Source organism: Procambarus clarkii, chromosome 36 (assembly GCF_040958095.1).
Source record: "Procambarus clarkii isolate CNS0578487 chromosome 36, FALCON_Pclarkii_2.0, whole genome shotgun sequence".
NCBI lineage: Eukaryota > Metazoa > Arthropoda > Malacostraca > Decapoda > Cambaridae > Procambarus > Procambarus clarkii.
In genome coordinates this window covers 10,064,667-10,090,322 of record NC_091185.1, presented here as the reverse complement: position 1 = coordinate 10,090,322, position 25,656 = coordinate 10,064,667, and the positions used below count along the sequence as shown (strand labels likewise).

General features: G+C 49.2%; 1 protein-coding gene across 3 annotated transcripts in view; it reads left to right on the top strand.

Moving 5' to 3' along the window:
* LOC123756101 (uncharacterized) overlaps nucleotides 1-25,656 on the top strand; it is a 238,833-nt gene that overhangs the window by 159,900 nt on the left and 53,277 nt on the right. For all 3 annotated transcript variants that reach the window (XM_069336550.1, XM_069336549.1, XM_069336548.1), the window contains exons 5-6: nucleotides 7,891-8,025; nucleotides 10,127-10,261. In XM_069336550.1, coding sequence (XP_069192651.1) covers nucleotides 7,891-8,025; nucleotides 10,127-10,261 — 270 coding nt within the window. The remainder of the gene's footprint in view (nucleotides 1-7,890; nucleotides 8,026-10,126; nucleotides 10,262-25,656) is intronic.

Sequence of the window (25,656 nt, the reverse complement as noted above, 5' to 3'; positions counted from 1 at the left end):
TTGCCCCTCATTCTTCCTAATGATATCGGTCAGGTGCAGCTCCATGTGCAGGTTCTTGTCCTTTTGGTGTCCCTGGTGGCTAACGATTTGCGTGCCGAGGGGCACTTGGCTTTGGTTTTGCATTTCTGTTCCCTGCTCGAGTTGTCTTTGAACTGGCTTGAGGAGGATGTGGAGGTGCTAGAGACTGGGCCAAGGCAAGGCGCGCTTGCCTTGGCGGCTCAGGCGTCGGCTGCCTTGTTGAAGTTGTATGCGCCTATTCTGAAGGAGGCAGTGCCTCTGTTCGTTGCTTCCCTCCTCGCATGTCGGTAGGCTGTGCTCGCTCATTCTCTGGAATCTGCGTGGGCCTCTGGCTCTTAGATTTTATCACCTTTTTGTCAGTTACTGTTTGTGGATTCTGTGGTTATGCAGTATCTGCAAGCAGCTTCAACTAGCTGTCGCGCTATGTCAGACTTGTTGGTTCTCTAGGAGAGGGTGGAAGGGGTCTTGGGGATCGTTCCTGGAGGGGTCGTGCCAGGGTTCGAGGTTCCTCCAGTTGTACTGGGCTAGTGGTGCCAGATTAGAAGCCGGCGCTTCCTTCGGACCCAACGGCTTCTGGTCAGCGCATCACTTGGGTTTGAATAAGGGGCAGCAGCCCTTTTGTGGTTCACCTTGTTGACAATGGGGGGGAGAAGGCTTGCTCAGTTTGCTCACACCTTGTCCCAAGGTTTGTGGGCGTTCCGGGTCGTTTCCTTCAACCTGTGGTAGCGTTGGGTGGCTTCTCCTCCTTCAGGGGGTTCAGGGTTCATGGGGCAGGCCTCTTCTCTTGCACTCTGTCAAGTCATCTTGGTGTGGGTGTGCTTGGATGTGGTCGAAACGACCCTATCCCTTAGGTGGGTTTCCTGCCTGTTTCTAGTTCCGAGGACTGTGAGGATCTGAGGTTCATTCTGGACCTTGTCCTGTCTGAACTCCTTGGGTTTTTGCCCTTCATTTTGGATGACCATTCTGTCCCAGGTCTGGCTTCTTTGGAGCCTGCTGCTTGGATGGTGCCCCTGGACCTCCAGGACGCGTATTGACATGTCCCGATTCATCTGGGGTTCAGGGACTGACTCGGTTTTGTCATGGGGCGACAAGCTTACTGCCGTTGCCTTCCATTCAGCTTGAATCTGGCGCCTCGCATTTTTACACGCCTCACCCAGGTCGTGCGTGGTGACCTGTTTGCGTCTGTTAGGGGTTCGAGTTCTTGCTTACCTTGACGGCTGGCTGGTTTGGGGTTCCAGCCGGTCTGCACGTCTGCTTGCCTGGGATTTGGTTCTTTCCCAGCTCGACTGGTTTGGGTTCTTGATGAACTGGAGGAAGTCCCATTTGGTTCTTAATTAGGTTTGAACTTGGCTGGGTCTTGTGTGGGACTCTCAGAGCGCTTCCTTGTCTCTCCCTCCCTTCAGCATTGCAGTGGTTACGGTCCCGCCTTCAGCTGTTTTAGTGGGGGGGGGCACCCGGGTCACTCGTCGGTTGTTCGAGTAGCTATGTGGGAGTCTGAATTTCACCATGCTGGTCTACTCGTTGGGTCAGATCTGGCTTCGGCGGCTGTTTTGGTTCCTTCGGGGACATCCCTTCTGCTGCTCTCGCGATCTCTGGGTTCGGACCCCGGGGACTTGTGTCGGCTGCTGCATCACCGACTTCCTCTTTGGGTTTTTCGGAGTTCAGTGTCATGGCACCTACCTGAGCCCACGCTCGATGTGTTCATGGACACTTCGTCTCTCTTCTGGGGCTTTGTGACCAGTGCTCACCAGACTGGCCAGGGGCAGTGGGGTCTGTCCTTCCGTCAGGTTCACAGCTCGGTGGGGGCGTTCGCAGCGGTGTGGCTTTCTCTTCAGAGGGTTCCAGTTGCTCGCGGATTGACGATCCGGCTCTATTCAGATTGCTCCCTAGTGGTTTATTGTCTGAACCGCAGAGGTTTGATGTGGTCCTTGGCTCTTTGGGGCTTGTCGCTTCGGGTGACTTGTCTGCTGAGTTTTCGGAGTTTGGCTCTCCTGGCAGTTCAAATCCAGGGGGTGTCAATGTCCTGGCAAATTGCCTGTCCCGGTTCATTCCCTTTCTCCACGGAATGGAGGGTCGATGCCGACTTGTTTAGTTAGCTCTGCCGGATGTTCGGGCGCCCAGAGGTGGACCTTTTCATGTTGGCCTGGTCGAGGCGTCTTCCAGTGTATGTGGTGCCCTTCCCTGACCGCAAGGCCGTCAGGGTCGATACCTTTCAGCTGGACTGATCATGGTGGGGTTACCTGTACCTCTTCTCATAGATTTGGTTGTTGCTCCTGTTCCAGGCTCGCTTGGAGACTTACTAGGGGAGAGTAGTCCTGTTGGCCCCAAGGTGGCCAGCCCAACCCTGATTTCAGGCCCTGCTTACTTGATGATCGAACTCGAGGGGTCTTCCCGCAGCTCCGCCTCTTTCAGCAGATCGGTCCATTATGGTAGGTGGCTGGTTTAATCTTCTCCTCCACTCTTCACGTCTGATCTTTTTGACCCAGATTTATCACCACTTGTATGGTGATCAGGTGGCTTCGTTGATGGTGTTCCACCTGCAAGTTTCATCTCAACTGCAGTATGAAGTTTCCTGGCAGTCCTTTCTGCACTTTTGTCTCTTCGTAGGTTGTCTTCGATTTCTGATCAGGTTGTTTTGTCCTTTCTCTCTCTCTTGGTTGTTTCAGGACCATCATCTTATGCAAAATACTGTCACCTCATATTATGTGGCGCTGGAAGAGCGGCTTCAGCTTGTGTTCGGGGTGGATGTCACTTCTGCTCCTTTCCACAAGCTTTCTCAGGCATTGTTTCACCTCTGGCTTGCTCGTGCACCACCAGAGCCGTCATGGTCGTTGGACTGAGTGCTCTCTTTTCTCTCTCCTCCACAGTTTGTGGTGGCCTTATAGGTTCAGAACTGTTTTTCTAAGGCTCTTTTCTTGTTGGCATTGGCCCCTGGGGGGGTGAGGGGGGGGTCAGGGAGCTTCATGCTCTCCTCCGATGCTGGGGGTTTCTGCTCTTTCGCTCCTGGTGGTCGTTTTGTTCGTTTGCAGCCGTCTTCTCCTTTTCTGGCGAAGAATGAGTCTTCTGTTTTTCGAAGGAGTCCTTGGTTTGTTGATGCTTGGTTGGTTCGGCCGGGGTACATCATGTTTTGTGTCCGGTTGCGGCTCTTTGTCATTATTTGCGTGCCACGGCCTCCGTGGCAGGGGACACACTTTGGGTGGACCCAGTTTCCCTTCTTCCCTGATCCAGGGTGTGGGTCTCTCAGGTCGTCTGCAGGATTATTCGGTCTAACCAGCCTGTGGTCTATTCCCATGCCCAAGACGTTCGTAAGTTCGTGGCTTTGGCTGCTGTTTTTGGCAATATGTCTTGGGCTGACATTCGGGCACAGGGTTTTTGGAGTTTAAACAGGGTCCTGGCTGCACGGTACCTCATTAATGTTCCTGGCGCCTTCTCGCGCGTGTATAGCCCTGGGTCGCAGGTTGCGGCCAGTTGTCTCGACTTTGAATTGAGGAACGAGTGGCGGTCGCCTCCTGGGTAAGTCCCTCTTTTACTTCATCTTTGGTTAGGTGACTCTGGGGAGCTGAAGGGGCTCTCCACAGAAAACCAGTGTTGAATGTAATGAAAAGCCATTTTCTGGGCGAGTCCCAGAGGCTCCCCCGCAACCCTCCCTCCCACTGGTCGGCGTTTTGTTTTTGTGTGTTTTTGATATTCAGCCTGAGCTGAGGTGGAATAGCCGGCGCAGATGTCTGGGACCCCCCTTTCCCCTCTAGGGAGAGGGGAAAGCTGCGCAGACAGTGGCATGGCGGTGGTTGTGACGTCATGCTTGTTTGCTTGTTTTCGGATGAGGAGTTCTGCTTGATAGTTCGGTTTTCGGTAGCAATTTTTAACCAGGTGGTGTTTGTTTTGGGACCCCTACCTTTTTGGGTGCCAAACCCAGTCGATGGCAGATATGGAATGCTTCCAACCACATGGGGGGGGGGGGGGTTCTATAGGCCATTGCTCATTGTGCCTCTCTGAGGGGGATCAGGTTCTGGCTCGTGGTCCATGGTAGGCATAGAACTTCAATCAAATTGACTGATGCGACAGTCTAATACATACATATCAGCCCAGTAAGTTCTGGGGAGCCTCTGGGACTCGCCCAGAAAATGGTGTTTTATTACATTCAATGCTCAGTTTTTGATAACATGTCCTGGGCTAATATTGAGGCATGGGAGCTCTGGGGGGTACTTGGTCAATGTTCCCGGACCTCAGCGCCCATGTGGCTCTGGGGCTAATATTCAGGCATGGGAGCTCTGGGGGGTACTTGGTCAATGTTCCCGGACCTCAGCGCCCATGTGGCTCTGGGGCTAATATTCAGGCATGGGAGCTCTGGGGGGTACTTGGTCAATGTTCCCGGACCTCAGCGCCCATGTGGCTCTGGGGCTAATATTCAGGCATGGGAGCTCTGGGGGGTACTTGGTCAATGTTCCCGGACCTCAGCGCCCATGTGGCTCTGGGTTGGCTTTCTCGGTCGACTGTTTCTTATTTGTTATGATACCTGAGGTGCTCCCTCCTCCCTGGTAAGTGTCCATTTCTTCCTTCTTTGTGGGTAGTTAGCTTCAAGTGGCTCCCCCCTAGAAAACAACCATTGAATGTAATGAAATCCTATCTTCCTCTCAGCAAACATGGATCTAACACCCTCGGATACCAAGAAACTTACCTTTAGACTACACAGCAAAGCAGCAATAGGAACCTCATAAATGCACTTTAAAATATAAACTGGGAATCTGAACTCGATAACACACAGGATATAAATTCATTCGCCGAGATCTTTCTCTACAAAACTCTAAGCCTCTACAACACACATTGTCCTCTCCTCACTAAGCAAGTAACTGCCAGATGATTAAATAACCCCTGGCTCACAAGTGGCATACTTGAAGCATTTAACAAGAAATACGAATATGAAAAACATAGGATTGGCCTAATTTTAAAAGTAGTAGTTAAGAGATACTTATCAGAGCTTACCAATATAACACGAAGAGCCAAATTTTCCTTTTATGAGAATAGGTTTAAAGAAGCAAAAAGAAATATGAAACGTATATGGAAAGCCATCTCTAACATCCTAAGATGTAATTAACAATTACATAAAAATCACAGAACATCTGTCCAAAGATGGTTACACACTTGCAACATACTTAGAAACTGCAACTGAATTGAATAGCTTCTTTTCATCAATTGGTGCTAACCTTGCCAGAAAAATCCCAGAGACCCAGACACATGTTACTACATATCTCACCGTCAGCTATCCTAACTACTCCTTGTACCAGTCAGCCTGATAGACATTATATCCAAAATTCAATCACTGAAAACCAAAGCTAAGAACATTAGTGAAATACCATTTATGGTATATAAGAGTTCTGCCCCTGCTCTTGTTCTACTCATAGTTCTGCTATTCAAAAAATCTCTAGTGTCATACTTTTCCTGATATCCTTAAAAAGCAAGAGTGACGCCAGTTCATAAAGGAGGCGAGACAGCTGACAAACAAATACAGACCAATATCAAATCTACCTCTACTGTAATCTCAAAAATATTTCAAAATACTATTTGCAGACAATACTACTATACCTTCATCTATTCTGACCCCATCCCTTACACTAAGTATTATTGTAAAAATGAATTAAAAATGTCCACTCATGGATGTCAACCAACAAACTCACACTAGACATAGAAAAGACCTACAGTGGCCCCCTCCGTTTACAAATTTAATCCGTTCTCAGAGATGGTTTGTAACCCGAAACTAATTTTCCCAAAAGAAATAATGTAAATTTAATTAATCCATTCCACACTCCCAAAAATATTAACTTCTAAATACTTATCATACCTAATTCTCACAAATATTTAGTACTATAGTATGTACAAGTTATAATTTACCTTCATTGATGACTCATGTTGGTGTATGGAAGATGGTGAGGAGGATGGGGGGGGGAGAGAAGAGGTGTTACTGTTTGGAAGGGGAGACCCCTTCCATTATAACATCAGGCAGTGATGACTTCTCTGGAGTACTCTCTCTCCTATGTTTTGCCTGCATACCACTACAACCTGGTTGTGACTCACTGCTTGTTTTTCTCATTAAGAACCTTTGCATAGAAACTTGTTTTCCCTACTTTTTAACATTTGTCTGTAGTGAGGCATCAGTGTCATTGAAAAGGTTAAGGCAACAGCCTACTGCAGTTTGAATTGGGTGAGTCGTTTCAACAAATCTTTGCATTTCTTCCCATACTGCACACAACTTTTTAAGCGCACACCATCTTCATGTTTACGAATGATCTCTTTGATTTTCCTCTATGGTCATCCTCACATGTGTTTTCTTAGGTTGAACCTTACCACTGACTTACTTGTGACCCATGGCATGATATACTGTATAATTATTTTTATGTTTAAAACCCCCAAAAGCCGAAAAACAATGAAATTCTTTACAAAGAATTCATGCGTGAGCATCACTAAGCACATGGTTAAACTGAAAACTGGTAAATCATGGTAGCACTGGTGAACTGAAGCGCGAGCGACTGTGCCACAAGGAACCACACGCTAGGTTGCCCATACTCATATCAACAAACTACGTTACCTGCGGCAAAGCTTGTAAGCTGAGTCACATTTTACGAAGAACTTGGGCTCGTAACCCAAAAAGTCTGTAAATATAGTTCGTAAACCAAGGTGTGTTGTGTCGCTGTACTACATTTTTGGTATTAAATCTTCAAATCAAATTCAACTTCAGATAGACAATGTTAACATTAGCAATAAAAATTATTAAAAGTTCCTTGGCCTATACATAGACAAGAGGCTGAACTTCAGCGCCACATAAAACACATAGCCAAAAGTGTCTCATAAATGGTTGGTATAATCTCTAAAATCAGATATTATGTTCCCATCTCTACTCTCCTCTCATTATACTATATGCTAATCTATCCCTATCTTACTTATGGTATCTGTGTATAGGGCTCAACCATTGCAAATTACCTCAAGCCATTATCACTCTGCAAAAATCTGCTATCAGAACTATTACAAACTCTGTCTTCAGACAACACACAGCCTCTCTGTTTATGCCCCTTAACATGCTAAACATACACTCACTCCACACATTCTCATGTGCTCTTTACATGTACAAAATCTTGTTCCTAAATGCTAATCTTGATCTGAAACTTTTCCGTGATCGGTGTAATAGAATCCATGTGCACCAATCCAGAAATAAATATCTCTTTGATATCCCCCAGAGTCAAACTAAATCTGTGCAAACACTGAATGCAAAAAAAGTACCACAGTCTATGGAACTCACTCCCTAATGAATTACAAAATTGTCCAACCTATGCCTTATTCAAAAGTAAAACCAAAAAATACCTAATTTCGTATGAGAACTAGACCACACACCAGAAGAGGAGGAGACGACCACGTTTCGGTCTGTTCTGGACCATTATCAAGTTGATTGCACAGATTTAGTTTGACTCTGGGGATATCAAAGGGATATTTATTTCTGGTGTGGTGCTGATAGGTTTTATTGCACCTATCAAGGAAAAGTTTCAGATCAAGAATATCATTTAAGAACAGGGTTTGGTTCATTTTTGTTTTTTGTGTAAATAGCACAAGAGAACGTGTGGAGTGAGTGTATGTTTAGCATGCTTAAAGACTTTAACATGAGCTGTTTAATGAATAACTTAATACATAAATGCCACAGCTCCCTGCACCATGTAAGGGAACCAGGTTCTGGCTGTGGGTCCCAAGTAGGCCAGAGAACTCCACAATGGATGGCATCTAGTAGATGACAGATGATGATTCCCTCATTGTAGCAAGCCACAATACACCTGTGCTCCTAATTGCTCAAATAATTGTACTAAGGATGTTATTATTTTCATATTTCAGGATGTGAGTGCTGCCGCTTTTAAGATCAAGTCTGGAATTATGAACACGCCTTGCACCAAGTCTCACATGTCCAGTTTCACTGACATGGAGATATTCTTCAAGAAAGAGTTTAACCAGTATACTGGCAGCTTCAAGGTTAGCAGTACACCTAAGATAATCAAATATTTAAAAGAAGATGAGAAAATGAGCTGGTTAAACTATATATACATTCACCATTAATGGCATATTGTATTTACACAGTTTTCAATTCCATCCATTCCAGTACAGTATTTTATTTCAGTGATTCTGTGTATTTATTCCTTCTGGCCAGTCTTTTGTGTTGTACTTGATTTTATTTCATAGAACAGTTTGTATCATGTTGTATCAGATTTGGGGGCCTGACAGCCGAGTAGACAGCGCTTGGGGTTCATAGTCCTAAAGGTCCGGGTTCAGTTCCTGGTGGAGGCAGAAACAAATGGGCAGAGTTTCTTTCAGCCTGATGTGCCTGTTTGCCTAGCAGTAAATAGGTACCTGGGAGTTACAGCTGCTACAGGCTGCTTCTTGGGGATGTATGTGTGTGAAAATTATGATTAAGGACTTGCCCAAAATGTTATGCGTGCTAGTGGCTGTACAAGAATGTAAGAACTCTTGTATATAAAAATAAATAAAGAATAAACAAATGAGAGATACAGTGGAACCTCGAATGACGAGTGACTCCAGTTACAAGCATTTCGAGTAACGAGCAAGCCACTCGCAAAAAATTTGTCTTGATTGACGAGCTTTCACTCGATTAACAAGCAAACCACATGATGCTTCCAAGCATTCTTGCTGGTTCTCAGATGCCTTTAATGACAGGGATGTTATTGTTTCGCAAGACGAGCGTTTCACATAACGAGCTCGGTGCTGGAACGGATTAAATTTGTTAATCAAGGCATCACTGTACTTGGATAAAATAACAGGATCTGCACATGGCTCTCATCATTTACTAGGTGCAGGATAACTAGTGGTCCAATTTATTTTTTTATAATTAATTAGCATAGCATCTCATTGTATTACTAGTTGTTAGAGAATTGCACACACTAAATTTTGGCAAAATAAAATCATATTTAGTGCTGCCGCCAATTCAATTTCTTTCTTTATTATGCACTCCATACCCATCCCGTGGACAGTGATGTAAAGGATTACAGAGGCACATAATCGGTTCAGGAACTGAACCCTCTAGTTCGTTTAGCTAAGCAAATAACAAATTTTTGACGCTAGTTACAAAATTATTAATGTTATATATACATGTACACATTCTCATACATACATGTACATATATATATATATATATATATACGTATACTTATATACACATACACATACATATTTAATCACCCACACAAATACACACATCAATAATCTTTTGTGTCACAAATGATCAACAAGAGGCTCACAACAGTCACTATACAAGGCACTTTACATCTATGATGAGTCACACAGTTACTAGTCTTGCTGCCGCCAGATGATTGAAATTTTGAAAAATTAATTTTTTTAACTGTGTTAAATATGATAAAAGCAAGTGATAGTAGTGCTTTCATGGTGGTAGCCCCAACTGTTTCTGCCTTTGGAGTTGATATTGATGTATTAAGTGTAAGTACATTGCAGAGGGAAAGGAGTGCTGTACATAAGAGATAGCTGAGGATATTAAACAAACCTTTGCCACAAATGTTCCACTCATTGCATACTGGGATGGAAACATTTTGCAAGATATAACTGGTATAGAGAGATTCCAGTATAAGAAGTAAACCTTTGAGAAAGTATGAGTATGAGATTCCAATATGAGAAACCTATTCCAGTATGAGAAGCAGGAAATTCAAAACTCCTTCATGTCCCAAAACTTTGTTCAGGCAAAGGTATTGGCATTGTAATGCTGTGATTAAATGTATGGAAGATTAGAACTTGACAAATAATGTATACCCCCACCTGTTGATTGACGGTTGAGAGGCGGGACTAAAGAGCCACAGCTCAACCCCCGCAAGCACAATTAGGTGAGTACACCACCATGAGATAGGATGTAGGCTACATCTGAAAATTTTGTTTTTAATATCTTACACATATCTTGATCTGCAGATGTGTATTGGTTTAAATTAATACACAGTACAATACTTAAAGGAGATTAGAGCTATAGACACATATTGTACGCTCTCACAAATTACTCGCTCCCTCTCTTGTTTACTGCCTTGCTCACGCTGTTAAACTGCACTTACTCCCTAAGGAACGTGGTGCGAGATACACACTACTGATGCTGCCAGAACAACAACAGAAGAAAGGTGTTATTGCTGCTTCAGCAGGCAACCATGCACTTGCTCTCTGTTACCATGGTCAGGACCTGTCCATCCCAGTTACAGTGGTGAGTTTTATGAAAGATAACTTACTTTTGTTCATTCAACTTTTCTATGGGGAGCCCCTCCGGCTCCCTGGAGCTATAGGACTGATATGCGCTATATTATTCTGGGGCTTCAGTCAATGGAGTCATGACTACTGGGAACCAGAGCTGGAACCTGGCCCCCTTAGAGAGGCACAGGGAGCAATGGCTTAAGGAGACCCCTGTGTATTTGGGGGTATTCCTTGTCTACCATCGACTGGGATTAGACACCCAGAAAGGTAGGCATCTTAAAACAAGCCTCACATGGTAGAAATTGTAAAAACCCAAGACCGAACAGAGGAAATGAACTCGCCAAAAGAAAACAAAGGAAACTAGCAAACAAGCAATTGTCATTCACTGCCACCACGCAGCCCTCCCCTCCCTGGGAAGGGGGGGGAGACCCAGACCCACATGCCGGCCCCCCTTCACACCTCAGTTCGTGGCTGAAGCACTCTGGGGGCGGATGTTGCTCTAGCCTCAGTTTCTAGCTGGATTTTGTGCCCTTGTGGTGTTTCTTGCTGTTTGTGGCATGATGGCCAGGAGTATTATATAGTAATGAGGGCTACATGCGCTTAGAGCTCCTTTCCTAAGCGCTCTGTGACTACTACCCTTGCGTTCTAGGGTTGCCTTCCCTGGTGCTCTCGAGCTTCACTTTCATAGAGGTTGCTGCTGCTTGGCAGTTGCCCCACCCTTGGGTTCAGTTGAGGTTTAGTGGCCTTTGTTTGTTCTTGGGTAGGAAGTGTTGTTATTGCTGGTTTGGGTGCAAGGTGCCGCTCAGCATGCCCACCAACGCGGCGGCCGTGTTCCCTGTTCCTCCTGTTGTGGTTGTGCTTTTGTGAAGTTTTCTTTTCTTTTTGTTTTTACTTGGAGGAGGGCTGCCTGGTTTGACTATTAGTCCACCTAAGGTATTTTGGTGGCCCTTCTCTAGGCCCCTGTGCTTGTAAATCTCTCAGGGGTCCAGTTAAAGCACTATTTCCCCTTGTTGACATTCTCATTTGGGCTCATCCAGCTTTGCAATACCGTTGCCTGGGCTTCCCGTAGACTGAACCCCCTACAGGCCCTAGAAAACCCCATTGGGGCTTGGTTGACCCATGGATGCATCTTCCCAGTCCCATTTCGCCTTGTGCGAGTTTGAAGGTTGTTCGTTGCCCTAGTCTCAGGGTGATGGTCACCTGTTTTGCCTCACTCATGCTGCCTGTTGGGTCGGTGACACCTACGACCCGGAGTCTTGTGAGACATGTACACAGTTTGTTCTTCAGTTTACCCATTCTTCTTCGGAAGTTCTTAAGGGTTAGACGGCATCTGCGCTGCATTATGGGTTTTGGTTTTTGCAACGGGCTAGGATGGTTGCTCACTCGAGTGCCCCGGAGCTGCCTTGTTTTGCTTTTAGGGACCTGGACCTGGGACATTGGTCACTTTGACTTTAGCTCCGTCCGCGTCTTCAGGTTCTTTCCCGGTGGGCGTGGTTTGCCTTGCTACCTGCTCCCAAACATCTCAGGATTTCGGAGTCGGGTTGGGTTTTAGTTGGTGATAAGATTCAGGCAGCTTCGAGGGCTGTCCCTTTCGAGACGGAGGCATTTGAGCCTGTTCCTCCTGCCGAGGCTTCAGGGTCCAACCAGCATTCCTCCTTCTTTGCTGCCTTTCCCCAGGACTTTGCCTTTTCTTCAGGACTGGAGGGCATGGAGATCGGCTCTGCCCTGGGGCCTGACGTGGAGGCTCTCGGGGCTGGGGAGGAGTTGCCCTGGGGTGCTTAGACCCCCTTTGATCCTGCTTGGGTTTTGGTGCCCCTCGTCACAGGTTTTTTTGTTACAGGGCGAGGGGTTTTCTTACCCCCCCTCTCCCTGTACAAGTTTGGTTTGGGACTGGGCCCTCCCCGGGTTCAGTTCCGGGTTCCCTGGGTTCCTCAGCTCCTTCCTTCCAGAGGTTTTCTGCCTCTCACATCCCACACAGAGAGGTTTGGGAAGCTCTTGCGGTTTACCTCCTGCGAGAGCCGGAGTATGCCTCTATGCTGGATCCGTCTTCCTTTGAGTACGGTTCTTCATCCCTGTATTTGGTGTGTTCTGATGTTTTGGAATTTTCATGGCTGACAGACTGCCCTCTTTTCTGGGGGAAGCCCCTACGGCTCCCCGGAGCTATCCATGGCTGATATGGATACCCTAACTATTTTGCATCAGTCGATGTGGGTGGAGTTCTAGGCCTACCGGGGACCACGAGCCAGAACCTGGCCCCCTCAGAGAGGCACGGGGAGCAATGGCCCATAGAAATGCACATGTGATTTGGAGCATTCTATATCTGCCATCGACCGGGACAGGCACCCAGAAAGGTAAGCGCCACAAAACAAACCCCTATTCTGGTTAACAACAAAAATCGACAAACGAGTGGACAGAACTCCCCCAGGAAAACGAACTAACAAGCATGACGTCACACGAGCCGCGCCACATGTCTGCGTAGCTCCCCCTTCCCTGGGAGGGGGAAGGGGGAGCCCCAGACCCCCGCGCCGGCGATCCCTGCCCCAGTTCCTCGGCTGATGGGATAATACATGGTTGTGTGGCTCCAGCTCCGGTCTTGTCTCAGTGCTGTGACTTGTTTGCAGTGCTGCTCTTACGGTGGTCGTGTGAGCTGGGAGTAGTATTCTCAGGTACTCAGGCTGCATGTGCTTAGGGTCACCTTCCCTGAGTGCCCTGTAAGTACCGCCCTTGGGGCTTGGGGTTGCCTTCCTCAAGTCGCCTTAGGTCTACCTCTGTTGGCTTTTCGCTGCTTGGCGTTTGGCCGCCCCGAGTGTTTGGGGGTTTTACTCCCTTGTTTACCTTGGGGTAAGTGGTAGTTATCGCACTGGTGGGGCGCAGGGTACTGCGTAGCTAGTTTTCACCTATGACAGCGGCTGGCTCTGTTCCCTCTGGGTACGTTGTCCACTTGTGTGGTTTTTCTTTTATATTTGTTTTTGCCTGGTAGGGGGGTCTGCCTTGTGTTCCCCCCCCCCTTATATTAGGTTCGTTTGTGTGGTGGCGCCCCCTGCTTCGCCCTCACGAGTGGACACGTCCCGTGGGTTCAGCTTTAGCAGTTTGCTTGGTAGTTTGGGGCGCCGGTTAGCAGTGCCCTGCCTGGGATAACCCTTAGCAGACCCAGTCTAGGGGCCCTGGGAAACCCCCCGGGGGCTCTCGGGTCTGATAGTGGAGATCCTTGCATCCCCTCTCGCTTTGTGCGAGTTGAGGGTTGCTCTGTCTCTTTGTCTCAGGGTGACTCTCCTTGTTTTTGCCTCCGTCATGCTGCCTGTTGGGTCAGTGACACATTCGACCCTGAGTCCTGCGAGCTTCTCGCCTTGTTGGGCTACTTCTCGCCATGTTGGGCTACTTCTTGCCTTGTTGGGCTACTTCTCGCCTGGTTGGGCTACTTCTCGCCTGGTTGGGCTACTTCTCGCCTGGTTGGGCTACTTCTCGCCTGGTTGGGCTACTTCTCGCCTGGTTGGGCTACTTCTCGCCTGGTTGGGCTACTTCTCGCCTGGTTGGGCTACTTCTCGCCTGGTTGGGCTACTTCTCGCCTGGTTGGGCTACTTCTCGCCTGGTTGGGCTACTTCTCGCCTGGTTGGACTACTTTTCTTTCACGTCCTGCACATGCGCCATGGGAGTTTGTTTTGGTTCCGGGCGGTGTGCACACGTGTTCTGCATCCATTTTCTCAATCCAATCCGTGCCCCGTTGCTTTGGGGGTGTTCTGGGGTGCCGCTGTGGGGAAGTCACGAGGTTTTCCCTGCGTTCTAGGGTGGGGAGCCTCCTTCGCTGCTCCCCTCCTCTCCAGCATGGGCGCCCTGGCCGCCTCCGGCGGATGCGGACTCGAAAGCTTGCGTCATGGCCCTTCAGCGCCTATGTTCTGCAGGTGAGTTGGTGCGGTTTAGCGTCTCCTTCGTCCTGACGCGGTTTTTGTTTTTGGGAGTAGGAATGGGTGTACATACGTACTTGAGAACGTGGACCGTATCACCCGAGGTGCCTACTGCAGGGCTATTAGCCCATACAGGGCAGCTCTTGTTCTCTGCACCTGATTCTTTCCTCGGTTCACGGGTGTCTGAGGGTGGCCTCTTGGCCCTTCCGAGGCGGCTCCTGCCTGTACTCCTCCTGCCCCTCTCCTATGCTTGTCTAACCTTGTTTGAGTTCGGGGCCCCCGCCTCCGCCTTGTTCCACAGTGCAACGGTGGGGGTGCCTGTTTGGTTGTACGTTTTCCTGTGTCGGAGGTTTTGTGTTCGCCTCCTTGTGTTTGCAGGTTGGGTTCTGGCTCTTTGGTTCCGCCTCTCCCCTGTCGTTTGCCTGTCGGGCGGATTCTGTGCTTCTTGGGTGCTTTCATCTCTGCTCTTGGGGCTGTGTACGGGGTCAGCCCATGTTGGGCTGCCTAATGTGTTCCTTTGATTGCCTGTTACACTGCACACGTTTCTTCTACCGTCCCTGTGGCTCAGTTGGGTGCTCGGTTTCCGCCTGTGTCCCCTTGTGTGCCACTCGTGTATGATTTATCTGTCTTCTGTCGCTTCCTCAGGGAGTGTGGTGACGTTTTGCTGCGGTTTTGGTACTGCAGCTGCGTGTCGGGGTTGGTTGTGGGATTATGTTCGGCCCTTCCGTGCTCCCTCTGGGGCTCTCCTTCTTTGCCGGTCTTGCTGTGCCGGGCCTGGTTTTTCCATGTTCCTTGGATTCTCTGTCTTGTCCTCGCCTCATTGTGCTGGCTGGGGATGAGCTTGGGGTCTTCGTCTCGCCCCTCGCCTATCCTCCGGTTTCGGTTCAAGTTCCAGAGCCTAGTGGGCTCCCTTCCTTCGTGTTTTTCACGGCTGCCCCGGGGTTTTTCTTGATGCTGGGGCTTTGAGGGGACAGCTCGGCCCCAGGACCTGCAGGGTGGGTTCCTGGGGCTGGGGTGGGGCTAACGTGAGGGGCCTCAGGCCCCGTTGGTCCCCGCCAGGGTGTTTCTACCCCTCTGGGCGGGGCTTGCAGTTCTGTGGTGTGGGGTTTTTCCGATCCCCCTCTCCGCACGTGCTTTGTGGGCGTCGGCCCCTCCCTGGGCTCGGTTTCCTTGTCCATTGTGCCCGTTGTTTCCATCTTGTCGGTGGGTGCTTTTCTACGGTCTTCGCCCCTTTTTTCCGGGACGGGCCTTCTCCGTCATGTCCCCCTCTTCTTGGGGTTTCTGCATGACTTTTGGTCTCGGGTGCGATGGGGTTTTTGTGCCTTCGTCCTTTGTGTTTGCTTCTTTTTGTTCTCGAGGGTTTGGAACGGTTTTGCTCCTTCCCGTTTTCTGGTACGTCTGTCGTTTTTCAGTTGAGCTTCCCTCCAGTCCTTTCTAGGGCTTGTGGGTCCTCTTCCCGGCAGCTTCTGGGTGTTTGGCCTTCTTGTTCTTTTGTGCATATCTCTTCTCATCGCGCTGTCTCGGTGCTACTCGTTTTCCTGGGGGCGATTTTGCTCCTCTTAATGTGTCTTTTCGCTCCTGCCCTTCTGCGGGATGTTGGTGCGGGGTGGCTCCTTATGCGGGTTCCTTCCCTGTCAGCTACACTTGTGGCGGTGGACTTGCACGCTTGTGGCATTTTCGTTTTGGTCCTGCTTTTTCTTTTCCCTCCTGGGGCTGTCGTAGGATTTGCTTGCGGATGATGTGGTGGCGCTTGGGGCCGTTTCTGGGTCTGGCACCTTGGTTTCTGCTGCTAGCTTTCGGCATCGATATTCCTTCTGCGCCGTTTCGCAGGCTGTATCGTGCCTTATTTCACCTCCGGCCTGCTTATGCACTGTCTGTGTCGTCCTGGTCTTTGGACAGGGTGCTCTCCTGTTTTTCTTCTCCTTGGTGGTTGTGGCCTTGGGGTCAGGTTTGCTTTGCCTCGGCTTTCTTTTGGCATTGGCCTCTCGGGGTTGTGTGGCAGAGCTTCATGCTCTTCTCAGGCGCAGTGGTTTTTGGCTCCTATGGTCGTGGTCATAGGTTTCTTCGTCTGCGGCCGTTCTCCCTTTTTTCTGGCGAATGATGTGCCTGCTGCTTTACGGAGGGGTCCTTGGGTTGTTGTCTCGACTTCGTGTTGAGTGGTTCACCGACCGCCTCCCGGGTATGTCCCCTTGTTTTCTTAGATAGTCTTTGGTGAAGTAGCTCCGGGGAGCCGTAGGGGCTCCCCCCCAGAAAACCAGCGTTGAATGTAATGAAGCACCATTTTCTGGTGAGTCCCGGAGGCTCCCGGCACCCTCCCGCCCTCCGGTCGGCAGGTTTTTTCGCGGATTTGATATCCAGCCTCAGAACTGGGGCGGGGATCGCCGGCGCGGGGGTCTGGGGCTCCCTCTTCAACCTCCCGGGGAGGGGGGAGCTGCGCAGACATGCGGCGAAGCTCGTAATTACCTAAGTGTAATTACCTAAGTGTAGTTACCGGATGAGAGCTACGCTCGTGGTGTCCCGTCTTCCCAGCAATCTGTCATATAACGCTTTGAAACTACTGACGGTCTTGGCCTCCACCACCTTCTCACTTAACTTGTTCCAACCGTCTACCACTCTATTTGCGAAGGTGAATTTTCTTATATTTCTTCGGCATCTGTGTTTAGCTAGTTTAAATCTATGACCTCTTGTTCTTGAAGTGCCAGGTCTCAGGAAATCCTCCCTGTCGATTTTATCAATCCCTGTTACTATTTTGTATGTAGTGATCATATCACCTCTTTTTCTTCTGTCTTCTAGTTTTGGCATGTTTAATGCTTCCAACCTCTCCTCGTAGCTCTTGCCCTTCAGTTCTGGGAGCCACTTCGTAGCATGTCTTTGCACCTTTTCCAGTTTGTTGATGTGCTTCTTAAGATATGGGCACCACACAACAACTGCATATTCTAGCTTTGGCCTAACAAAAGTCATGAACAATTTCTTTAGTATATCGCCATCCATGTATTTAAATGCAATTCTGAAGTTAGAAAGCATCGCATAGGCTCCTTGCACAATATTCTTTATGTGGTCCTCAGGTGATAGTTTTCTATCTAGAACCACCCCTAGATCTCTTTCTTTATCAGAATTCTTTAAAGATTTCTCACATAATATATAGGTTGTATGGGGTCTATGTTCTCCTATTCCACATTCCATAACATGACATTTATTAACATTAAATTCCATTTGCCAGGTGGTGCTCCATATACTTATTTTGTCCAGGTCTTCTTGAAGGGCATGACAATCATCTAAATTTCTTATCCTTCCTATTATCTTAGCATCATCAGCAAACATGTTCATATAATTCTGTATACCAACTGGTAGATCATTTATGTAGACAATAAACATCACTGGTGCAAGAACTGAACCCTGTGGTACTCCACTTGTGACATTTCTCCATTCCGATACATTGCCTCTGATTACTGCCCTCATTTTTCTATCAGTCAGAAAATTTTTCATCCATGATAGAAGCTTACCTGTCACCCCTCCAATATTTTCCAGTTTCCAGAACAACCTCTTATGTGGAACTCTGTTGAAAGCCTTTTTTAGGTCCAGATAGATGCAGTCAACCCAACCATCTCTTTCCTGTAATATCTCTGTGGCTCGATCATAGAAACTGAGTAAATTCGATACACAGGATCTTCCAGATTGAAAACCATACTGTCTGTCTGATATTATATCATTTCTCTCCAGGTGTTCTACCCATTTAGTTTTGATTAGCTTTTCCAATACTTTCACTATTACATTGTCAATGATACAGGTCTATAATTTAGGGGGTCTTCCCTGCTGCCACTTTTGTAGATTGGAACTATGTTAGCCTGTTTCCACACGTCTGCTACGATTCCTGTACACAGGGATGCCTGAAAGATCAGGTGAAGTGGAATGCTGAGCTCAGATGCACATTCTCTCAGAACCCATGGTGAAACGCCATCTGGGCCAGCTGCTTTGTTCTTCCCGAGCTCCTTTAGCATATTTTCCACTTCATATCTAGACACCTCTATCCGCTCTATGTTGTTCTCTGGAATTCTTATTGTGTCTGGTTCTCTGAAGATTTCATTTTGTACAAACACACTTTGGAACTTTTCATTTAATGTTTCACACATTTCCTTTTCATTTTCCGTGAATCTGTTTCCCATTTTCAACCTCTGGATATTATCCTTTACCTGCAATTTGTTGTTTATGAATTTGTAGAATAGGCCCGGTTCTGTTTTACATTTATCTGCTATCCCTTTTTCAAAATTTCTTTCTGCCTCTCTCCTTACTGCTGTATAGTTGTTTCTCGCATCTTTGTATCGCTGGTATGTTTGGGGGTTTGGCCTCTTCCTATACTGATTCCATTTTTGTGTCTTTTGGTCTCTTGCCCTCTCACAATTTCTGTCGAACCAATCCTGTTTTCTGGCCCTGCATCTCTGTTTTGGTATGAATGTTTGTGTGCCTTCCTCGTATAGTTTTAAAAATTTGGCATACATTTCATTTACTTCCCTGCCTAGCAACAATTCTGTCCAATTACACTCATTAAAAAAATTTCGAAGTTCCCCATAGTTGCCTCTCCTTAAATCGAGTTTATCAACTGTTTCAATGTCCCCATTTTCTTCTAGATGATATCTTAAAGCATATTTAATGTCTAACAGGACGTGATCACTCTTTTCCCAAGGGAGGAAGGTACTGGATGTAAAAAATCTCTTCTTCTTTCCTGGTGAATACTAGATCCAGTACTGACGGTATATCTCCTTCCCTCATTCTTGTGGCTTGCTTTATGTGTTGATACAAGAATGTCTCCAGAATGAGGTTCACAAATCTGCATGTCCAAAAGTCCTCCGTTCTTGCTTCATAGGCCTCCCAGTCTATTGCTCTAAAGTTGAAGTCCCCTCAGTATCAACAGTTGTGATTTATCTTTATCTGCTTGTACAATAATATCTCTCATGACCATTATGAGGCCCTCTCATTTGTCATCCAGTTCTTCCTTTGTCCACGTGTTGCTTGCTGGTGGGCTGTAGGTATTTACAATTATCAGCTTATCATCCTGATTCCAGACCTGCAATGCCATTATGTCAATATCTCGAGGGTTTTCAAATATTAACTCTTTTACCTTCAGGTGTTTTTTCACCAGTACAGCCACTCCTCCTCCCTTCCTAGTTTTCCTGTCACGTCTCCAAACTGAGTAGCCTCTTGGGAATATGACTTCATTTATTATATTTCCTTCAAGTTTCGTTTCTGATAATGCAACAATATCTGGGACCCTAAGCTGGATTATATCTTGCAACTCCAAAGTTTTTGACCTCACTCCATCTATGTTGGTATATACAATTTTCAGGAACATGTTCCCTTTTCCTTTGCTCTTTACTCCCCCTTCCACTACTGATCTTGTTGCTTTGTTTTTATGTACCATTTCACAAGCTTTCCAGTCCCTGTCACTTTGTAAAAAAAAGAATTTCTGTCTTCTTCATTTCTATCCGCATTTAGACGTTTTGCCTCAATTAGGTTCATTTTCAGCTTTTCTCTGTCTTCCTTGGAGAGGTCTTGTCTTATGTCTTGTCTTGTCGTGTGACGTCATGCTTGTTAGTTCGTTTTCCTGGGGGAGTTCTGTCCACTCGTTTGTCGATTTTTGTTGTTAACCAGAATAGGGGTTTGTTTTGTGGCGCTTACCTTTCTGGGTGCCTGTCCCGGTCGATGGCAGATATAGAATGCTCCAAATCACATGTGCATTTCTATGGGCCATTGCTCCCCGTGCCTCTCTGAGGGGGCCAGGTTCTGGCTCATGGTCCCCGGTAGGCCTAGAACTCCACCCACATCGACTGATGCAAAATAGTTAGGGTATCCATATCAGCCATTATTGCTCCGGGGAGCCTCCGAGACTCACCCAGAAAATGGCGTTTCATTACATTCAACGCTGGTTTTTTTTCTCAGGGAGTGTGGCACAGATTTTGTTGGACTCGCATGTTCGAATGGCGGGAGGCTAGTACCATTCTGCAGGTTTACCTGGGGGGGGACGATTTGGAACTCTTCAATGCGTGCCTTTTCATTCCTATGCTTCTTCGGGATGTTGGCCTTTAGCAGCTGCGCGTACAGGTCCCAGCTCTTTCAGCTATCTTGGCGGCTGAGGACTTTCGTGCCTGCGGTCATTTGGCCTTGGTCTTGAACTTCTTTTGCATTCTTGAGTTGTCCACGGATTGACTTGGGGAGGACGTGGAGACATTGAGTGCCGGTCCTTCGTCTGCGGCGTTGGCCTCGGCACTCAGGGCATTGGCTACGCCGTTGAAGCTGTTTGCGCTGATCCTCTGGGAGGCGGTGTCTTGGTTCTTTGTCTCTTGCCTTGCATGTCGTCAGCCCATCCTTGCTTTCACCGTCGACTCCGCTTGGGCCCTGGCTCTTAGGTTTTCTTCATCTTTCTGGGGGGGGAGCCCCTATGGCTCCCCGGAGCTTACCAGGCTGATACGCTAATGTCAGACTTTGGCATCAGTCATGTGTACGGAGTTCTTATGGGCCTACCGGGGACCACGAGCCAGAACCTGGCCCCCTCAGAGAGGCAAGGGGAGCAATGGCCTATAGAAACCCCCGTGTGGTTGGAAGCATTCTGTCTGCCATCGACTGGGTTAGGCACCCAGAAAGGTAGGTGTCCCAAAACAAACCCCTATTCTGGTGAAAATTGCAACCAAAAACCGAACGAATGGATAGAACTCCCCAAACAAAAACGAGCAAACTAGTATGACATCACCCATCATCGCGCCGCTATCTGCACAGCTCCCCCCTTCCCGGGAGGGGGGAAGGGGTAGCCCCAGACCTACCACGCCAACGATCCACACCCCAGTTCTGAGGCTGGATGTCAAAACACGCGAAAAAAACGCCAACCGGAGGGAGGGAAGGAATCCAGGGAGCCTCTGGGACTCACCCAGAAAATGGTGTTTCATTACATTCAACGATGGTTTTCTAGGGGAAGCCCCTATGGCTCCCCCCATTGTTTGGGGAGTTCTATCCACTCGTTCATTTTTTTATTGCAATTTTCACCAGAATAGGGGTTTGTTTTGGGATGCCTACCTTTCTGGGTGCCTAACCCGGTCGATGGCAGACATAGAATGCTTCCAACCACACAGGGATTTCTATAGGCCATTGCTCCCCTTGCCTCTCTGAGGGGGCCAGGTTCTGGCTCGTGGTCCCCGGTAGGCCCATAAGAACTCCGTACACATGACTGATGCCAAAGTCTGACATTAGCATATCAGCCTGGTAAGCTTCGGGGAGCCTCCGGGACTCACCCAGAAAATGACGTTTCATTACATTCAATGCTGATTTTTTGCCCATTATTGTTTGCTGAGAGTGCTGTGACTCAGTTTCTGCAGGTGGTCTCGTCTAGTTGTCATCATTTATCAGATTTGTTGGTCATTGGGGTGGCCTTTCTCGGGGCCCTCACAGAAGGGTCGTGCCAGGGCTAGGGGTTCTTCTAGTTGAGGTGGGCCTTTGGTGCCAGTTTCTGAGCCGGCGCCTTCTTTGGAACTGGCGTCGTCTAGTCGGCACACTGCTCACTCTGTTCGTAGGCCTGGCTTCTATTAAGGGGCGTCAGCACACTGCTCACTCTGTTCGTAGGCCTGGCTTCTATTAGGGGGCGTCGGCCCTTTTGCAGTTCAATCTATTGATGGGGCACTGGGAGGAAGGCTCACTATGTTTGCTCATGCTTGGTACCATGATTCATGGGCATTTCGGGTTGTGTCCTCTGCCCTGTGGTGGCATTGGACAGCTTCTTCCCCTTTGGGGGGTTTGGGGCCTGCGGGGCAGGCTTCCTTTCCTTTGCTCTGTCGGGGTCATTATGGAGTAGGTACACTTGAGCGTGGTCGAACCAGCTTCCTCCCTCAGGTGGGTTTCCCCCGCCTGTTTAGAGTACCGAAACAGGACTGTGCGTATCTTCGTTTCATTCTGGACTTGAATCATCTGAATCGTTGGAATCCTTGCCCCCTCTTTTCGGATGACCACTTTGTCCCAAGTTCGACTCCTCTTGGAACCGGGCACCTGGATGGTGTCTCTGAACCAGCGGAATGCGTATTGGCACGTTCCGGTTCATCCGAGATTCAGGGACTGGCTCGGTTTCATCGTCGGGGCAACGTGCTTACCGCTTTCGTAGCTTTCTGATTGGCTTGAATCTGGCACCTCGCATTTTTGTGCGTCTAGCCCAGGTCGTGGTGGCCCATTAGCATCTGCTAGGGGTTCGGGTTTTGACCTACCTAGATGACTGACTGGTGTGTGCTCCCAGCCGGTTTGCTTGTCTGCTCGCCATTGGTTTCATTCTTTCCCAGCTCGCCGGGTTCGGGTTCCTTGTGAACTGGAGGACGTCCCCTCTGGTTCCGTCCCAGGTTTGGACCTGGCTGGGCCACGTGTGGGACTCTCAGGCCACTTCCATGTCTCTCACTCCTGCAGTGTTGCTATGGCTGCAGTCCTACCTTCAGCTGTTTCTGGATAGTCCCGGGTAACTTGTCGGTTGCTCGAGAAGTTGTGCAGGAGTTTGAACTTTGCCGTGCTGGTTTACCCACCGGGTCGGGTATGGCTTCAGCGCCTGTTCAGGTTCTTTCAGGGCCATCCCTTCTGTCTCTCTCATGACCGCTGGATTTGCCCACTGCGTCGGCCTTGCGTTGGTTGCTGCATCTCCGGCTTCCTCTTTGGGTTTTTCGGGGTTTGGTGCCTTGGCGCCTCTCCTCGCTCAATGTGTTCATGGATGCCTTGTCTCTCGGCTGGGGCTTTGTGACCAGTGCTCACCAATCCAGCCAGGGACGGTGGGGCCCATCCTTCTGTCGGGGTCACAGCACTGTGTGGGGAGTTTGAGGTGGTTTGGCTTTTACTGCAGAGGATTCGGGTTGCTCAGGAACCCGAACCTACAATCCGGCTCCCTTCAGCTCCTGTGGTTCATTGTCTTAACTGCAAGGGTTCTCTTTGGTCCTTCCACTTTTTGGGGTTGGTCGCTTTGAGTTACTCGTCTGCTGGTTTCTCTGGGTTTAGCTCCCCGTGTGGTTCACATCCGGGGAGTGCCCAACGTCCCGGTGGACGACCTGTCACATTTCATTCCCCTGTCCATGGAATGGATGGTTGACGGCAACTCCTTCAGTTGGATCTGCCAGACGTACAGGACCCCGGAGGTGAACCTTCTCACGTTGGTCCCGGCATCTCGCGATATATGTGGCGCCCTTCCCTGACTGCGGAGCCATCACTGTGGGACCTCTTTCCCCCCGGTCTCGCTGTTGCTTTGGGTTTTGGCTTGGTTGAGTCTTATCATGGGAAAGTCGTCCAGCTTTGATTTCAGGAGCTGCTTGCTCGGTGTCCAAACCTGGGATGTTTTCCACAGCTCTGCCTCTTTCAGCAGATTGGGCCAGTCCGGTACAAGGCTGGTTCACTCTACCCTTCTGCACTTCGCATCTGGTATTTCTGATGCGCCCCGAGGTGGAGCTCTTCGCGTCGGCGTGGTCGCGGCGTCTTCCCGTTTATGCGGCGTCCTTCCCCAATCGCGAGGCCGTCGGGGTCGATGCCTTTCGGCTAGACTAGTCGAGGTGGGGGTTCCTGTACCTCTTTCCCCCAGTTCGGCTGTTGCTCCAGGTCCTGACTCGCTTAGAGACTTACCAGGGGAGAGTTGTCCTTCTGGCCCCTTGGTGGACGGCCCAGCCATGGTTTCAGGCGCTGGTTGCTCGGTGTCCGAACCCGAGGGTTTTCCCGCGGCTCCGCCTCTTTCAGCAGATCGGGCCGGTACGTCACATAGCTGGTTCGATCTTCTCCTCGAGTCTTCACGTATGGGTTTTTTGACTCGAGTCTATCATCATCTCTATGGTGATCAGGTGGCCTCCTTGTTGGTGTCCCACCTGAGGGCTTCTTCTCGGCGGCAGTATGAAGTTTCCTGGCGGTCCTTCTGTTTCTTTTTGCATCTTCGTTGTGTTAGTTCCTTGTCTGTTCGGGTGGTCTTGTCCTTCCTCTCGTGGTTGTTTCAGGACCGTCATCTTATGCCTAACACTGTTGCCTCGTATCGTTCGGCGCTGGCGGAGCCGCTTCAGCTTGCTTTCGGTATCGATGTTACGTCTGCGCCATTTCGCAAGCTGTCTCGTGAATTGTTTCACCTCCGGCCTGCTCATGCGTCGCCTGAGCCGTTCTGGTCTTTGGACAGAGTGCTCGCTTTCCTTTCATCTCCTCGTTTCGTTGTGGCCCCTTCAGTCCAGGATTGTTTTTCCAAGGCACTTTTCTTGTTGGCTTTGGCCTCTGGGGGTCGGGTAGGGGAGCTTCATGCTCTCCTCCGGCGCAGGGGTTTCTGCTCTTTTGGTCGTGGTGATTGTTTTGTTCGTTTGGAGCCGTCTCCTTCTTTTCTGGCGAAGAATGAGACTGCTGCGTTCCGGACGGGTCCATGGGTGGTTGATGCTTGGTTGGTCAGGCCAGGGGTGCATCATGTTTTGTGTCCGGTTGCGGCGTTTCGCCGTTATTTGTGCGCCACGGCTTCTGTGTCCGGAGACGTGCTGTGGGTTGATTCGGTTTCCCTTCTTCCCTGTTCGCGGGTTCGGGTCTCCCAGGTCGTCCGCAGGGTTATTAAGTCCAGCCAGCCTGCGTTCTATCCCCGTGCCCATGACGTTCGTAAGTTTGCGGCTCTTGCTGCCGTCTTTGGGAATATGTCTTGGTCTGATATTCGGGCGCGGGGATTTTGGCGGTCGAACAGGGTTCTGGCTGCTCGTTACTTTGTGAATGTCCCTGGGGCCCCGTCGGGCCTGTGTTGCTTTGGGTCGGCGGTTGCAGCCAGTTGTCTCGGCTTCGAGTTGAGGCGTGAGCGACGACCGCCTCCCGGGTAAGTCCCTCTTTTTCCGTCTGTTTGTAGTTAGCTCCGGGGAGCCGACGGGGCTCCCCCCAGAAAACCAGCGTTGAATGTAATGAAAAGCCATTTTCTGGGTGAGTCCCGGAGGCTCCCCGGCATCCCTCCCTCCCTCCGGTCGGCGTTTTTTCGCGTTTTTGACATCCAGCCTCAAGAACTGAGGTGTGGGTAGCCGGCGTGGAGGGTCTGGGGCTCCCCCTTCCCCTGGGAGGGGGAAGGGGGAGCCCCTGCCGCCTCCCCTGCTGCTTCCCTGGTATCTCCTTTGCTCGGTTTTGCCTGCACTTGCTGTTGTATGGGGGGGTTGGTTGGTTTTCCACCGCTTCCCTTCCTTGTGTGTTCCCTTTGTTTCCTCCTGTGCCGCAGGGGTTTTTTTCGTGCATTCCTTGGCTTCTTGGGTTCCTTCAGCCTATGTCATATGGTGCGCTTATGTGTCTTGGTCGGTTTTTGTTGCTCGTACCCCTTGGTTCGGGTACTGTTCTGGTAGCAACCCTTATGCCTTCTTCGGTTTTCCTGGCTTGCCCTGCCTGTTGGCTTTTCAGGGTCTTGCGATGTCTCGCGTCGGACCTTTCGCTTCTGATCTCCTGGCAGGCTTGCTCTCATTGGGGAGCTTTCTGTTTGGCAGACGCTCCATCTCCTTTGTGCCAGCTTGGGCTTTGGTGG